Below are 17,990 nucleotides of genomic sequence, written 5' to 3'. Positions count from 1 at the left end.
AATAGTATTTCTCTCAAAAAGAGCTAAACTCCGGGCTATAGGACCTATAGCCATGAGAAATTTACCACCTAGTAAGTTGTGCCGGAAGTGTGAGTGTGTGTATACCTAACAGCCTGAGTGCTTATCTAGTGTCGTCTGATTTTTCAGTGCTGCCATCTATATTTCAGAAGTGAAGTGGGTGAAGTGTAATGATTAAATATTTGTACCGTTGTAGGTCTGTTGATAACAGTGGTGAGACTTTTTAACGGGGAGATCGGCTCGAGCCTTTTCAGAACACAGAACAGACAATCGTGAGTGTTCACTGCTCACACTGAGACGCCCTTTACAAAGGTTAGTGACGCCCCAAGGAGCCGCGACACACACTTTGAGAAACACTGCATTAGAGGTTCTGTGAAGAATATTAACGTCTGGTTTTACAAGTTTCGACTGCACTTGTGAAATGATTTTTTCTTTTGGCGTCTTCAGCTCTACTTCAACATTCAAAAGTTGGGCTTGTAGTGTCAAAGCAAACCGAAATTGGGGTCATGGCGAATATTATTTGGTAAAAAAAAATCTAATTATATTGCAATATAATTCGAATTATATTGCCTACTAGCGTACTAGCAACCTTAGAGAATTTTTCGTTTCTCCCCATAACAAAATAAACCCTTTTAACCAGGGAGTATTCTTTGGTCCATTCTAATTGCTGGAGAACCATACAACTGCACCAGTTTCGATTTCCTTTGTATTTACTTTACAATTTATTTGCAGTCACGCGCACGTTTTTCTTCTCAGGAATCACAATGGCCAACACAAAAGCTCAGACATCAGCATAGAACTTCAGCCTAATGACAATGGTTGCTCTTCTACTCTGGATGAAATCGAGCATCAGATACATAGTATAGGAGCTCTCACGAGGTCAAGGAACGAAATCAAGAGACGGGAAGCGCTTTGGGATCTGTTCCAGAGCGAGTCCATGTTCCTCTACGATCACCTGATGGTCTTGAAGAATGTAAGCATCTTTTACCTTCTTGTTAAACGGAGAGTTTTCTACCGTCTTGCTTTTAAGCAACACCTTCTATAGCAGAAAGCCTCCGTGTGAAGCTTCGACGTCACTCAAGTCGTCCATTTCACCTGTAGCCATTGCATAAAGCAGGACGGTGTATGCGAAATCGTTACCTTTTTTTTTTATGCAGTATATCCAATGACTATAGGGGAACGTCAGAGACGTCACGAGCTTCGCGTGGAGGGTTTCTGCTGTGGGTGGCGTTGGCTTTAGCGACTTCCACGAGTCCCCGAAATCCACACACGCCTCCCTAGAGCTTTATGAATGTAGACAAGCCTCTCGATATTATTTTCGAAGTTTTTATCTTTCATTAAATAGAGAGTTTATTACCTACCGATTGTTTCTGTGGCCTCCCCAAGCCGAACAGTTTTTGACAATGCTTGCCTCAAATCTATATCGTAATTATATCAAACAGAAAATTGATTATCAATCGATCAATTTTAATTGTTTGAGCATAGCTCATTACAAAATAATACATAATACATACAGAGAAAATTGATTGACATTAATTTCTGTCTCAAAGGTATTCATGGAACCACTCAAAAAAATTCAAGTCGAAGGATTTGCCATGTTTGCAGAACCAGAGGTCCTATTTGGTAATCTAGATGAGCTATGCTGTGTAAGTGAACCACTGATTTTTTACATTTAAGCTTTTGCGTGGAATTGCTTCTGAATTACGCGAAGTTGTATGTTTATAATATGAATTTCGATTAATTGCGGGTGTGCAGGCCAAAGGTGTAATAGCCAAAAGTAATGGCTTATACTGAGAGAACCACGCGTGCTCTCTTATGAAAGTCCTGCACTGTCGATAGGGGATTGTTCGAAATTGTTTATCCAAGCTTTCTACCGAGGTTGTGCATGCGCACTGTCAACAATTGCTTTGAGACCCTTTTCGCAGCAGTTGCACTGACTGCCAGCAACGGGACACCATAGTCAGCTGAAGTTGTTGCTTTTTTTTTTTTTTTTGTCTTACACACAGATCAGATACAATACAGTTGAGTTTCTTGCTCTCGAATTTGGAAGACAGGTGGCAGCACTTTTGGATCCCATGACAAGCATTCCTCCGAAACAAACTTGACGGAGGTATATATAACACATACATAGCACATTTCGACATGCACCAATTCGTTAGAAGTTTCTCAGAGGAATGTTTACAAGGTGCATGTGTGGTTTAGTAGTAGCACGTGGACACCACAGCATGTGTCTCCGGGTCGTAACTACGATTTTTGTGAAGGGGGACGGGAACAAACATGATTTTTCGAGCACTCTCCTCCACTAATTAACAATATGTGGATTTTATAACGGTATTTTTGTTCCTTCCTAAAAGTTGCCACCCCGTAAAGTTTGCTGCACTGGGCAGTCCCCCCCCCCCTTTAGTTTCTACCCTACTTAGGCTAGCTAAATTGAAATCAGTGACTTGTAAACTAAGTTGAATTTTAAGTTTCCCAAATACGTACTAGCAATGCATGTACTGTATGCAGCAATTGATTTAATTAATAATGCCTCATATGCTAAGAAACATTTGGCAAGAGATCGAATAGCTATCGGACATTTGCTGAGCTGATATAATTGCACTAAAATACAACTTTATTATTCTGCAAATAAAAATTAGGAGTTATCCTCTTTAATGCAACTTTAATTTATAACTATTATCATGTGGTTCTGTCTCTCACTAAAAGAGCCGTCATTTTTGGATACCTTTAGCCTTCGAAACCTCGTGTAAATTCAATTTCGACTTCACCGATTTACATATAAGAGTTTTCTTCGTGACCTTTTCATTAAATTAGTAATGTTATTCTGTTTCACAGGTTACCTATTCCTTTTGCAAAGAATTCCTTAGTCTGATCTTACAGAAACTATCGGGGGATGAAATCGATGCAACAGAAGTGTTAGTCAAACTTTTCAAAAAGGTATTCACATAAAACTCAGGAGTGTATATTTCTTCATGACCAGATTATTATGTTTTTCTAAAAATGCAATGTGACACAAGAGTAAAATTAACTAGGCATGGAAAATATATATATGGCGTCTATAACTATATTCATGTTTCCGCAGAGTGCCAAAGCAAATGCTCTCACCCAAGCTTATCACCGATACACACTGAACTATATCAACGCTCTAAACTACCTAGAGACTCTTAGAAGACAAGTAGAATTTAACGAATTCGAGAAGGTAAGTGATATGTGTATCTCATAATACGTATAGTACCCAATTTGGTGTTCGTAAATTGTCGATTTTTCATCTAGTGTCATCAGGGGTGACTAAAGCTAGGGTGAAAGGGGGTGCGTTGCACCAGGGCTTTAGTTACACATCAAAAATTTAAAATTTCTAATTTTAAAAATTCACATGACATCAATCTTTTTAACCATACATTGACGGCGGTAGATAATATTTTGAGTAAACTTTATTGAACAGACATGGGGTCCGAAACCGCAATACACAGAGGAGGATTTAACAGCCCGCGCAGCACCGAACGTGCGTCCAGGGGGCCCCCGAAAAACCCAAAATTTACACTTTTTTCTAATTCAAGGGACCTAATGTTTTTTCTTGCACCCGGGAGGTCCTATCCGACAAAAATCCACTTCAATCAATACAGTAGAACATCTCTATAACGAACATCCTTGGGATCAAAAACTTTGCCCGTTAATAGGTTTAAGGCTCGTTGGCATAATTAAAAAAATATATAGTCCGTTAACGAGACGTGCCCGCTAACGAGGAGTGCTCGGGAGGTTCAGCTGTTCCAGAAACAAGAATGTAGGGCATTTTGGTGTCACCACTCAGTAATTTGTCCGGAACTGCCAAATACAGGAAAATAAGAAATTCGGTTTTCCACTTGTTTTGTCTCTGGTACCCCAGAAATGCCTTTGAAATATGTAAATTTCTAAGTCAACTTTATACTTGCTTCAAAATTATACTTACTTTTCACAAGATTGACGAGGATTCATCAATAAGAGGATCAAGTTATATGACATAATTAAGAAAGATTTAAATAATCCTAAACCAAAGAGCGGGACACATGAGGATCATGCACATTTTGGCTTGGTACTAATGAAAAATCAGGTTTATCCCCGGATCGTCTAGGCTAAAGCCCCGTCAGCCTCCTGCAAAAGTCGTCTTTAGGGGCAGAGGCAAGCTCGAGCCGTCCCTGAGTGTCATGATTGAAGAAGTTGGGGAATATATATTATACAGCGAATTCAGAGCCCGTGAGTAAACCGTTATGGAACGATGCATTTTCTTCAAAAATAAATAGTTCATCCAATTACACAATTAATAGCAAATAGTAACAATTTTCGCACTAGACATCTAGAGGGAGTTGTCATTGCATACATAAAGCACTGTTTTTGCCTCTTACTGCCATAGACTGCAGAAAGGAACTGGTTAAGTGGTTCAACGAATCAGGGGAATGCGAACGTGCATTTAATGTACGGGAATGCTCTGGGAACTCAGAGATTGTTCCGATAGTGTTTTCCGATGAGACCCGTGCCGGATCAAAAACCTTTGAAAGATTTCACAAAACGGTCTCTGTCAGCGCCATGGAGGCCGCTGTATGGCCGTGTGGTCATAATGACGGACTCACATCGCGAAACACCCGGGTTCGAATCCCCACACAGTGGTGATCGGCTGAAGTGAGCATTCTGTGGTTCCCAACCTTTCTTCCCTTTATAAGTCTCACTACAGAGAGCAACAGACCTAAACGATACAAATATTCAATCATCACGCTTCACTCATACTTTGAAACATAAATGCAGTACTAAACTCAAATGCTTTCTCTATTGGAATTTGCTTTCTCATGCTTCTTGTTGGAAAATTGCACAGTCTTTGGGCTTCGAGAGTATTCTCGTCGCATGTTCTTGAAACCTTATGCAATCCACGATAAAAATGACGATAAGTGGTAAAAACATCACTTTATGCGTTCAATGACAGCGACGTCTAGTGGTTCCTCAATTGCGTTACAATCATGCATTGTACGACGGATATTTCTTGTTTAGGCATGCTTTATCACTCCTGTAAGTTTTGCGCATGAGTTCTGAATCACCGTCAATATAGGATGTTTCTTTTTAAAACCTCTATTTTGTGTATGACAGTGGTGTTCCAGGGACATAAGATGCAAAAAGCTCCAGTTGACAGATTTGCTTGTGTCCCCAGTTCAGCATGTGATGCGAGTTCCCTTGATCCTCAAAGAAATCGAAATGCGAACTGAAAATCTCAGTGAAAAGAAGCTCATCTCCAGCATCATCGAAGCTGAAGAGAATTCTTTGAGTAAGTAAACGTTATGATGAGTGCGTTAGAATCACAAAATCACGCAATTACAATATGAGCTTTAAATCTTAACAAGTTCCCTAAAATGCAATTTCACTTGTGACATTAATTCACGCTATTATAAATCATCAAGATTCATTTATTTACTTCTGAAAATTTTGGAAATGAGAATTTACGTTTCTTACGAGAGTTTTTCCTCCGAATTCTTAATTGATTAAGAACACGCGTACCATTACGATAATTAAGTTCACTCAACTAATTACTAGAAAATTTATGGGTATTCATGTTCTTGGAGAGTCATAGGAATTCACGCTACCTCTTTTTTTTTCGGTTTGCTTTACACAGGGGAGCTTGACGACAAGATGAAATGGCTTAAGAACTTCGAGAGGCTATTAGAAATCCAAAGAAGTATAGTGTGGCCATCAGTTAGTGAGCTCGATCCTAAAGCTTTCATTCCTGACGTACGTGAGATTGTCAAAAGAGCGATAAACTATTTTTAGTATTAAGGATTTCGATAACATTTGTTTTTTTTTTAAATAATAAAAAATTTTGATTGTAAAGAAATATAAAATTATTCTCTTACAGTTTCTGAAACAGCCATTAGCAAAACAACCCTGTGAGAGATTGATTGTCAGTCCACGTCGTCAAATCGTTCTGGAAGGTTCATTGCATCTTTTAGGTATGTTCTCCTTCTCCAACAATAAATACGGAATTTTCAGAATAATATTTGGTACTATAGTCCAACGTCACTTAATGTGATCACATCGAGACTCGAATCTTCTGCTAACGACTATTTTCTATAACAGAATGATATGTATATCCGAAAAGAAAGAGTCCCGTTCCCAAATACAGTGACCATACATCTCGTTTCATCGAACAGGGCATATGGTAAACGGATATTGGTAAAACGTGCGAAGTCTGTCCATTTTCCTCATTCCTAATTGATTGCAAAATGTTGAATAGTTTTATTTTTTTAAAATTCTATTCTAAAATTAGACTTGCTTTCCTATGAGCTAAAATCCTGCATTTTTGTTATTCAACCATTGTGAGGCGTTAGAATGGATCTATCTATTTCAAAGATCCCTTGAGAAAGCCTCTCTGAAAAACAAATTCGGGTCTGGTCAACTGAAAGAAACTGATCAAGAACTGAAGGAAATAATTTTTTGTCATTGTATTTTCCTTCACTATAGGAAGGTCATTGCAAAAGTAGTTCCATGCATACATGGGTCACAGCGGACTGAATAAGTACGGAAATGTTTGTCAACGGGGGGTTGAGAACACCTTCTAGCCTCTTACACAGTCTCTTGCAGCCTGATATCGATAACTTACAGAGATAAATGTGCGTTTGGCATCAGAATGTGCAAAAAGAAAAAAAAATCAGACGGGAAAAAAATTGATAACATTATCCGAAGTACGGATAGTAATGAATTGCCGTGTTATGATATTGGTCCGTTCCGTTCTTTGCAAGAGTGGAAGCAGTACCCGAATGATAACATTATCCGTGATATTGATGAGCGGCGTTGACTGTATATTCTAAAGCCTAAAAAAAGTAATGTTCTTGATTCTGTATTTGTTATTCTTGTGTAGATAGCGGCAAACCATCAGAAACATTTGTACTGCTTTTTGACGACATGCTTCTAATAACAAGGAGGAAGAAAGGGCTCCACAAAAAGGTAAATATTAATTTTCTGAATTTTCCTAGGATATAAAAATTTCGTATGAAATATGTATACATATATATCAACAGGAAAGTGAATTATTGAAATTCTGGCATATCACACAATGTAAAGATGATGACACAAGGGCAAAGGTGGATGCATGGTTATGCTGCTTATGGGCCACATGAATTTGTGGCCGTCTTTTTCCCATTCTAGTCTAATTTTCTGACCACCCATTTCTCGAATTCGCTACACGCCTTCCCCCCCCCCCCGTAAGTACAGTTGTGTCTCTAAGCCACTCTTTTGATCACTACCATGCTAACACACACTCCATAGGTCGCTCTCACAGTAATACACATACTTGCACACTGTTCTGGTCACTCACATGTGTGCACACGCTCTTGGTCACTCTTTTGGTCACTGAATGATGGTTTCTTACTTTATAGATCTCTTTTGATCATTCCAAACTTGTACGTGCTCTAGGTCACTCTTTTGATCGTTCACGTGGTTGTACACTCTTTTGATCGTTCACGTGGATGTACACTCTTTTGTTCACTCACATGCTTGATAGGTTCACTCTTTTAGTCATTCACTGACTTAATCCTTCACTTCCTGAGAAGAAGCGGATTTTCATTTATACAAATTTTACCGCCCCTCTGAACTGAACTTGTTCCAGACTCTGCCACGCAGCTGGGCTGGAAGAGATCTCGGCAACAGGATAAGTCCAGTGGCAAAGTTCTGGCGTTCATTCGCCCCTCTGAACTATCCACTCTAGACTATAAAGCCCCCCTTCCATAAATACGCCACTGAACAAGGTATGAAATGGCAAAAAGGCTACTACTGTATAATCGGCAGATGCGATTTTCTCTGCTTTGAAAAAAAATTGTGTAGGAAATCGCATGTGAAAATTTTTATCAACAACGAAATCATAAGGAATGCAAGGGTTTTTCCATGCATATCACAATATGACATCCATAAATCTTGAAATAAATTTCAAATGTGTTTCTGCATTGGCGTACACAAGACCCGCCTCCCTCCCCAGAGCGAGATTATAGTGTTATTTTTTATCGAAATTTCCAATTCCTATGGCAACTTGCTAATATATGCTCTTTACGATTCCCGCCAATTTGCATGTACCGTGCAAATTTTATAGTAGGTATTAACTTAGTTGCGGGAAATATAAACGATGTAATGCTTTATAATTTATCTATTTATAGGGCTTTATATTGTATTGAAACTATACAAATCTAAAATCAGTGTCTCATAAGTTCGAAAATAGTTTAGAAATGTAATAAAAATTTGAGGAATTGGTATATTTAAATGAGATTGCGAAAAAGTAATTACCACGAAGACTTTTTTTTTGGTACAAAGAAATAGTTCAACTTTTGATTGATAGAGAGCGCTGCAAGAAATCAAATCACAGAATTCGGCACTTGGACCTTTTTCAATTTCTTCTGTGTCCGAAACGTTCGTGAAGCTTCAGCCGTCGGTTTGTGGCTGAGACATAAAACACTATTAGCGAAGGTGCTATCTAACAATAATCCATCGCAATAAAAACCTTATGTAAGCGTCAGTAACATAAAATTAAGAAATGTGTAAAAACATTGTTATAATTGTGCTATAAAATTGGCATATATAAAGTGATTATTATTATATGATGAAGTAAAAGTTTACTGATTTTGCAACTGCAGTGTCTCACAAAAATTACGCTTTATACAATTTCTGCCATTTTCTCCTCCTTGTATTTAGAAATCGTCAATCACGGAGAATTGGGCATCGAGCAGCAAGAGCAGTTCCTCTCACGAATCCGGTTACAAATACGTAGTTTATAAACAACCACTTTCTCTGGATCGATTCTTCATACACGATGTCAGCGCGCAGGATGGAGCTGGTGTGTATTATGCAATATTATTTATTCACTTATATCTGTTTGCATTTGAAGAGACTTGTTGCTTTTGGTTGTATCGAAAATGCCGATGTATCTATCCGACGAGATTCGTAATGACACAAAGTAAAAACATCGAAATTTACACAATTCCTGTAATATAAACATTACGTAATTGAATTTCTCCAACGTAACTAATTTGATTAATTAATAGTATTATTAGAGTTACGTTTAGACGTCGAATTTCGGCATACTCAACAACATTAACTGTCAATATTTCTCTGAATTCGGGAATAATTCCCCCATTGTTGTAAAAAAGTTGCAGGCGGGGATGATGAGATGTGAATTTCCCCCCCCCCCCGTTAACTATTTGTTTATTCATCGCATGATCAAAGCCATATATTTGCTGACTCTATGCATTACCTACATGTCCTATACTTTGATATAGAGGAAATCACTCCCGCAAATTTCGTCACGCTGACCCATGGGGAAACTTCAACAGCAGAGCTGGTTGCAAGGACTGTGCAAATATTTCTTCAGTACACTCAAACCCATTTCTCAATCACTCTATTTGATATTTAAATAAAATCACTCTCTTCTTCGGAAAATGAAACAACTTTCACTCGTTTCCCGAGAGGTGCTTTGCTCAATACCGCAATCTAACCACAGACGCCATGATACATTTTCATTGAAAGTTTTTTGCAAAGAAAATTTATCTGACAGGTTTTTTTTTTGTTCACATACCAAAGTTTACGTTCAGAACCTTAGAAATCGTAATAACGCTTCGGATGCAAAAAACTCCATTTGTAGGTCATCCGATTTCATTTTAGGATTCAAGGTTTCGTTTTTAATCTATTAAAACTAAGTTTTCTTTCACATAAGCAGCCTTTCTTTAGGTACCCAAACTCAGCATTAAATTTCTATTTTAATATTTTACATAATTATTACACTTCGAGGGTTTCGCCAGCTTTCTGATGCGAAGATAAATCCAGAAGAAAAAACTCGACTGCCTTTGCGGGGAATCGAACCTATGTCCCCGAGCGCACTAGAATACAAAGGCAACAAATCGTCTTTCCTTAGAGCTCATGTTCGCTGAACGAGGCCTCACACGGAGAGCCAGACCTAACTAACTCAGGCAAGAGAGAGGACGTGGGTTCGATTCCAGGCCAAGGCAGTTGAATTTTCTTTCCAGGATTTATCCTCGCATCAGCCAGCTGTCGAAATCTTCGTAGTAATAGCGGAGAGTGACATCACCTCTTCCTCTTATTACGCTCATTTGATTACATTTTTATTGATCAGTTATGAACTTTAGTCGATTTTGTCAATTTATCACTCTCTCTCAAGTAGGTAAAGAATTCTATTTTAAAGTGTTTCACAGTTTGAAGCCGATTTTGAAAGGGCTAACACTCATGTCTTTCGGGGCAAGGATTCTCATAGTGCCTATTTACATGAACTTCCTGCGTAAAATTCTTTACCTTCCGTGAAGAATTTTCGCTAGGATTCTTGAATTAGAAAAAGCATATATTCATAAAAGTTCATTATTTATTTACTACTACTTACTTTTCTTTTCGTGTGTCTTATATTTTATCTTTTTTTTCCCTTCTCAGCAAATAATTTGAAGAATGCGTTTGTGCTCGTATGCCTGAATAGGTTCCAACAAATTGTGACTGTGCACACTTTCCAGGCGCCAAACGATACAATAAAGGTATTCCCAAACTTTGTTCACCTTTTTTTTAATCTCAAAAAACACAGGCGCTGCTGATCCACGGTGATATTGTGCGGATTAGCCATGAGAAGTCGCCTCCACTTCTCTCTCAGTGAGAAATGGAGGCAACTTCTCACTTTTCATACCATCGTAAGTACGTACCCAGAAAATACGTCCCGGTTTTTTGCTTTTCTGGCTGTCCCAAGTTTTTCGCAAAAATGTCCCGGTTTTCCCCGTTTCTTAAACGGAGTTCACTTGAATTCTTTACTTCCATCAAAATGGAGAGCCTATTAGCTCTCTATTATTTATTACTTTCTATTTAATTCTGTTCGGTTTTTCATCTTTTGGACATAGTTGCTGGACATCCCATGTGTACGAGATTCAGATTCGTTCTTATGGGGACATGCATTGTTTACACAATTACATTTTATATCCATGAATTTTGGAAAAAAATGGGGTGTGGTAAGCCCTCTTACAAAGTTTATTGGGGAGGGAGAACTCAAGCACTCTTTTAAGTCGTCAGGTTCCGGTGACTATGCCCAAGATGGTGTTGAAGACATAATAAATGACATAAAAAAAGATTCTTGGTACCACCGAAACAAAACTTATTCAGATCAGTAGGATTTTTTTAAACAGGTTGATGTTTAGTACTTTTTACGTTTCATAGATAGCAGCAGAGGTTCCAATACGTAATATTATTTACGCACTCAATATGGGCATGAGAATGCATACGCACTCATCTTTGGCTATGTTCCTTACATGCGTTTGCAAAAGATGACGCCACGACACTAATAATGAACATCAATTATTTTCCAACCAAAACGGAACCACGCCCGCGGTGAATTTGAATGGAACGGTAGCTCATATCGATAAGATGCGAGTACCAAAAGATGTTTAGAGGCACGTTCTATCCCAGTTCGTTTGTCAGAAAATTTTCTGACGCAAAGGCATGACAGAAACGGCGACGTGACCACAATGAATTAATGAACGCCAGGGTCTCTGCCACCGGACTTATCCCGTTGCCGAGATCTCTTCCAGCCCAGCTTCATGGCAGAGTCTGGAACAAAGTGAGTGTGTACACCTAACAGTCTGGGTGTGTAGCTAGTGTTGTGTATGATATTTCAGTGCTGCCATCTATACTTCAAATTGTGAGTGAAGTGTAATGATTGAATATTTGTAACGTTGTAGGCCTGTTGCTCTCTGTGGCGAGACTTTTTAACGGGGAGATCGGTTCGCATTCGCGCCTTGAAGTTGGGAACCATAAAAAACCAACTTCAGCCGACCACCACTGTGGGATTCGAACCCGGATCCTCGCATCGCGAGTCCGTCACTATAACCACTCGACCACCACAGCGGCTCGCGACGTGACCACAGAAAAAGACTGCTACCAGCAGGAAATCTCACATCGAGGAGTTGGTGCACCAACCTCTCCGTGGGTAGAAGAAAGGCTGCCGTTCGGAATTGGCAATAAATGGTAAATCACGTACTAATCACCCCTCGAGTGCAGAAAATGACCGTGGTGTGACAAAAATTATCAAAGTTTCACTCATTTTGTTTCTGAATTGAAGAAAGAAGATACTGCCTGATTATAAAAACATCAGTAGTAATAAACTACCCCAGGGCCGTCTTAACGCATGAGCCGTTCGAGACGGAAAGGCCTACTCTGGTGCATAGTCACTCCATGATGATGGGATCCGGAACTATGATAAATAGCAGGTGCCGCATTCTGGCAAATGCCTCATTTTTCCACGTAGAAATTCGAGTAATTGACAAGGGCCACATAATTTTAGGGCCCCCTCCGTAGGCGGATTTACGGGTTTTCCGCCTATAGGCTACATAAAATTTTTTCCTCCATCCATATTAGTCTAGTTTTCTTGATTCATTCCTTCGAATTAGCTGCCTGTTCCTCCTCCCCGCCCCCACACACAGTAAATATGCTTCTGTGTCCAAGTAACTTTTTTGGACGGTCACATGTTTTCGTCCCTCGCTCACCATGTCATTCTTTTGGTCATTCACATACGTGCACGCTGTTTTGGTCGTTCACATGCTTGCAGATTCTCTAGGTTTGTCCTCTAGGTGGTCTAAATGTTTTCAACTCGACACTATCTCGTTAAAGTTCAAAACAAAGAACAGCTTTGCGAGTATCATTTACAACAAAATTTTCTTCTTTGAAAGCTCTCCGGGTTCCGTGGCGTTTGATCATGCGGAACCCCAGAAGAGCTATCACGGAATTTCAGGATTCCGCGGAACACCAGTTGGAAATCAGTGTTTCAGTGGTTCTAACAATTTTCCCAACCGAGGTTCCCTTGGACTTCATTCGCAAGGGAATCCATCGTTCATCTGCATGTTCCCAGAATAATCTAGAAAAAGAATCACTAAACCAAGTCCTCGCGCCTTTCTTGATAGAGGTTGGTGTCACTACGACACATACTTTGAGATCCATTGGTCTATTCTGTGCATGTACGTTTATATATGCTTACGGTAAATGTGATAAATCCGATTATTACACACAATCGCCGAGTATTTTGATAAGTTTCATAAATTCCCATACATGTATCAATTTTACTGATGATTATGCATCATAGTGCGCAAGCGTCATTGATAAATTTCCCTAAATTAATCACTTTTACTGGCGATTATGTGTAGCCGCTGTGGTGGTCGAGTGGTCATAGTGACGGATTCGCATCGCGAGGAACCGGGTTCAAACCCCACCGGCGCAAGTGATGGTCGGCTGAAGTTGGTTTTCTGTGGTTCCGAACTTCAAGGCGCGAATGCGAGCCGATCTCCCCGTTAAAAAGTCTCACCACAGAGAGCAACAGGCATACAACGTTACAAATATTCAATCATTACACTTCACTCACAATTTGAAGTATAGATGGCAGCACTAAAATATCATACACAACACTAGCTACACACTCAGACTGTTAGGTGCACTCACTTTGTTCCAGACTCTACCACGAAGCTGGGCTGGAAGAGATCTCGGCAACGGGATAAGTCCGGTGGCAGAGACCCTGGCGTTCATTCATTCATGGCGATTATGTATAGTACCCAAACATCGTTGGTAAATTTAATAAGTGCTAAAAATATTATCACTTTTTTACCGGCGATTGTGCATAATTAAATAGGAGTCGCTTCATTGATGAGCATAATAAATCGTACTATATGATATACAAAACATGATAATTCATACATGTATTGCATCATTATATCGGGGTACGAGCGTAAAATTTATCATTATGCCGGGGTCCGACCGTATTCATCACACATACCTGACTGATTTGTAATTTCTTTCATATCTACCAAATTCACCGACTACACCAGGGTATTATGCATAACATCAGATAAATGCGATAAATTTCAAGTATTTATCGCTTAAACTTACCAAGACGATTGGTAAGTATGCATAATAACCGATTTATTGCATTTACCGTAACATATACATGTATTATAACTGGTTTTTTTTTCCTTAGAATTTATGGCTATCAAAACTGAGGGACACTATGGACAGATGGAAGAGAACTCTTCAAAATACCGTTTTCCGGAACCAACGAGCAGCCACTACAAACTCATCCACGGGCGTTCCATTCTCCGGAACTCCATCGCAACCTCCTGGAACGACCGTCATCAAATAGCAGCGACTGGTTGGTGGCAGTTCATTGCTGTACATAGCAAGACCAGAACAAGATTGAACTGTTCCCATCATCATCATCTCCTGACTAATGACAAAACAAGACAAAAACAAAAAACACTACGACTGTTCTACGCAAAAACAAAAATGGACCAATGATTGGAGAAAAACTGTCTGCAGCCATAAGTGCCATGACATGTAGGTGTTGTGTTTTTAAATAGACAATGTTTTCTGTAAAAATTTGTTTTGATTCTGCAATTTAAAAAAAATTTCAAAAAAAAAAAATCAAATTTTTAAATTTTGCTGATAACTCTTTTTTGAGGTTTAATGTTATTGAAACTTCTTATTGTTGTTCTTCATGGAGTCCAGCATTGACTTCCATGCGTCAAGCTATCCGATGTCTTTCTGCTAGTCAAAGGCCAGGCATGTGAATGCTGAATTGCATGCCTGGCGATTAATCAAATTCTATCAGAGACAATCTATTTTCCTAATGTGGTCTCAATAGTTGTAAATAAACAAACACAAATCTATATACATAAACAAACATATATATATATATATATATACCAACAAACAATATTTATAGGAAGCATTTTTCTATAATTTTACGTAAAATCGATTGAAATATTGCTATCAACCTATGCAAAGAACAATTTTCATCAGCTTCCAAGGATTATTAAAGCGTCAAACTTTCCAAGGGTAAATTTTTCATGTCATCTCAAAACTTCCTGTATAAGAAAGTTGTGTAAATATAATATATATTGTAAATTTTTTCCCTAAAATATATTGTTTGTTTTCATGATGTACGGTTGTGTGACATGAATATTTGCCATCTGGCAGCTGGGTGTCTATTCATGAATATGTATATACGTGTGTATGAAATGTTTTCGATGTAAAAATGTGTGTCAATTTTAATCGATTATCCATTATATAAGCGCATTGGTTGTATACTTTTCATTTCTCAGTGTGTGGAAGAGAATGTAAATATTTGATTTGTATATGTGACAATCAATGTCGGTGCATCTGCTTGGAGAAGACATGGTGTTTGTTATTGTTTATTCCTCCTGAAATAATTTCTTTATGATGTATGCATTCAAAAAGAATCAAATTTGTTAGAAGTTGAATGTACTTAAAAAAAAAAAATTATCCATATAAAGCAGTGACTTCTAACATGGGCATTAACGGCCCCCCTTTGGGGCGGTGGAAGCTACGGGTATAACATAGGATCCAATGGGTTAGATTGGGTTGAGGGGGATGGGACAAAAAAGTTGGGAAACTGATATAAAGGATCCATAAAATCAAAAGTGACTCATATAGCATTTTTATTACCATGTAATTGATACAAAATGGGCCTGCAATGTAAGATGCACCTAATAGTAAAATAGGTTTCAAGCGACTCAAATCAAATTAGTACAACACAAATGTTTACTATGTACAAAATGTATGCTCTTTCAGCAACAACATGCTCCATCAACTTATCATTGAACATGATTTCTCTCTCTTCATCCAATTTGCAAAGAAGTAAGGAATACGAGTCATATCCCATTTGAAAAAGTCTCTGCAGGATGCAGGCAAACCTTCCATATGATACTCACATAACATTAAAATTCAGAAATTCATAATTTTCACTTAGAAATAAGGAAAACAGATGGCCACACAAGTAGAACATGAAACACGCATGACAATAAGATATGTAAGGGCCGCACATACACCCGTTCTCTCCAGCATATACTAAATTCCCAAGAGTTTTTTTTTTCATTTACAAGGTGCATGTACAGTTAAGTAGCGGTAGCAAAAGAAAAACAGGGCTTAGAGAAGGGTGCAGAATCGAAAGTAAAAGGGGCAGCAAATTTTACGTGGGAACAAAAACAATCATAAAATCAAAGTTTTTTTCTGCGGTGAGGGTGGCAAAATCATGTTCACCAATCAAATACCATCCAGAGCATCAATGAACTTTACACAAAGCACATGGAGATGAAAAGCATGAATGCTATGAAATATTATCAGCCTTCACATACAGGCTTTTGGCAACAAATTTAAATGTTTTTGAAGTGTCTGCAATAAAACTAAATAAACTGGTTACCTTGTTTGCATGTTAGAAATATAAATGAGGAAAAAGATTAGTGCAGTAGATTTAACTTTCGCCCTCCCGAATGAAAGAATGAATTTCTTTCATTTGCGTTTGTATGAGATATCTCATCCCTGATCATTAAGAGGTTAAATTCCAATATCACTCTCAAGGGTGATACATATCTGAAGTTTCCAAAAACCTGTGTTTTAGTTCATTATTAATCAATCTGTGTTTATCATTTGAATACAACAGTATGTGTGATAACTCAGAACTTGAAGGAGAAACATTTTCATACATGTAAATGAAAAATTTCACACATCAACCTCCAGAGTGTCTAACTGAGGATTTAACGGCATGCTAGTAATTCAACACATACAGGAAAATATCATACAAATTTGTTTGCCGATGTCTTCTGGATCAGATTCACTTAGAATATGAGAGTCATGAAATGGTTTCTGAATACGCTTTTTTTTAATGAAAAAAATGTTTTGAAAAACCTCATCAACCTAGTCATAAATTAAAATTAACAAATAAGAATTGGAGACAAAATATTTTCTTAAAGTTTGAATGAACATTTTAACACTGGATTGTACATATGTATTTGTAAAAAATTGGCCATAAATCATATAAAATTGTATAGTAAAATTATATATGATGAAAAAAATTATATATGATGGGAAAAAAAATTTAAAGGAAATATTTCTCCAACACTGTGCCAATCATATAAAACTCTTACACAAACTTCACTCACTATTTTCTGACATTCAGCACTGACTCACCGATTCAACTTTTTATCTAGTCAAATCTGATGTAATTTACATTTTTGCTCAGATGATTTATTATGTCTGAGTGTGAAAAACAAAAAAATTAATGATTAGAAGGGGAAAATCACTTTAATGAACTGTATTTCATTAAAAAATATATAAGGCATAAATTCTTGATGAAATTGTGTTATGATTCAGACCCGAAATGATTGATGGACAGCATTACTGAAATACTAATTTATTTCTTGAGAGTCTTTAATCAGAGTTATCTCTTTAAACTAGTGCTTCTGAAAGCGTGCATCCTAGCTCCTAGGAGCGTTGTGACAAGTTTGGTGTATAGATGCAAATTCATTCAGTTCTTTGAAGAGTCTTTTCTACAATATTCTGGGGAGACATGGGAAAATGATGACGAAGCCAAGGTTGCAACCAATGGCAAAAGTTTAAAAAAAAACCGCTGCTTTTCAAACACTTGCTATATTTAACAGAAAGATTTATATAAACAGCAACAGTTATAAGAATTAAAGTCACACGTTAACTAACATGGCTGGAATAATTCTGACAACTATGCCATTCTCTTGGGTAATTAAGCTGTAGATAATTATTGAATGATAAGGCAAAATCGTAAGATAATTCAGATTTTAAACAATTTCAATATTTACGAACGGCTATGTGCCAAATGTTTAAAACCTTTTTGATAATACCAACAGAAAGTTCACACAAGCCCCAGAGACTAAAACATAAGAAAGTTTTATTAACCCAATAAACTCTGATTTAAATACCTTTATGCGTATAAAATCACTTTACATTTTATCCAATCAACTCGTATGGCATGATGTTCACATCCTTCCATAACTGAGCCCCCCAATTTTGTTGATGTGAAAGTCACGTGCCGTGAAAAAGTAGTATGTCTTCATGTAGCTTCCGAGATAGCTGATATGAACATCATGTTATACGAGTTGATTTTGTTAATATTT

The 17,990-nt window shown here is 37.8% G+C and overlaps 1 protein-coding gene across 1 annotated transcript in view; it reads left to right on the top strand.

Annotated features, from left to right (window-relative positions):
* Window positions 1-14,442, top strand: part of LOC149084226 (uncharacterized) — a 385,762-nt gene extending 371,320 nt beyond the window's left edge. The window contains exons 14-24 of the mRNA XM_089234569.1: window positions 775-991; window positions 1,569-1,664; window positions 2,854-2,955; window positions 3,101-3,217; window positions 5,131-5,305; window positions 5,651-5,766; window positions 5,891-5,984; window positions 6,893-6,978; window positions 8,713-8,854; window positions 10,456-10,553; window positions 14,024-14,442. Of these exons, the coding sequence (XP_089090695.1) occupies window positions 775-991; window positions 1,569-1,664; window positions 2,854-2,955; window positions 3,101-3,217; window positions 5,131-5,305; window positions 5,651-5,766; window positions 5,891-5,984; window positions 6,893-6,978; window positions 8,713-8,854; window positions 10,456-10,553; window positions 14,024-14,185 (1,405 nt within the window). The 3' untranslated portion in view covers window positions 14,186-14,442. The remainder of the gene's footprint in view (window positions 1-774; window positions 992-1,568; window positions 1,665-2,853; window positions 2,956-3,100; window positions 3,218-5,130; window positions 5,306-5,650; window positions 5,767-5,890; window positions 5,985-6,892; window positions 6,979-8,712; window positions 8,855-10,455; window positions 10,554-14,023) is intronic.
* Window positions 14,443-17,990: the final 3,548 nt, after the last annotated feature.

The sequence above is a fragment of the Pholcus phalangioides genome, unplaced genomic scaffold (assembly GCF_987345545.1).
Source record: "Pholcus phalangioides strain wild (caught in Gottingen) unplaced genomic scaffold, Ppha-v1.0 ptg000008l_1, whole genome shotgun sequence".
Taxonomy (NCBI): Eukaryota; Metazoa; Arthropoda; class Arachnida; order Araneae; family Pholcidae; genus Pholcus; species Pholcus phalangioides.
This window is presented reverse-complemented; position numbering and strand designations above follow the sequence as displayed.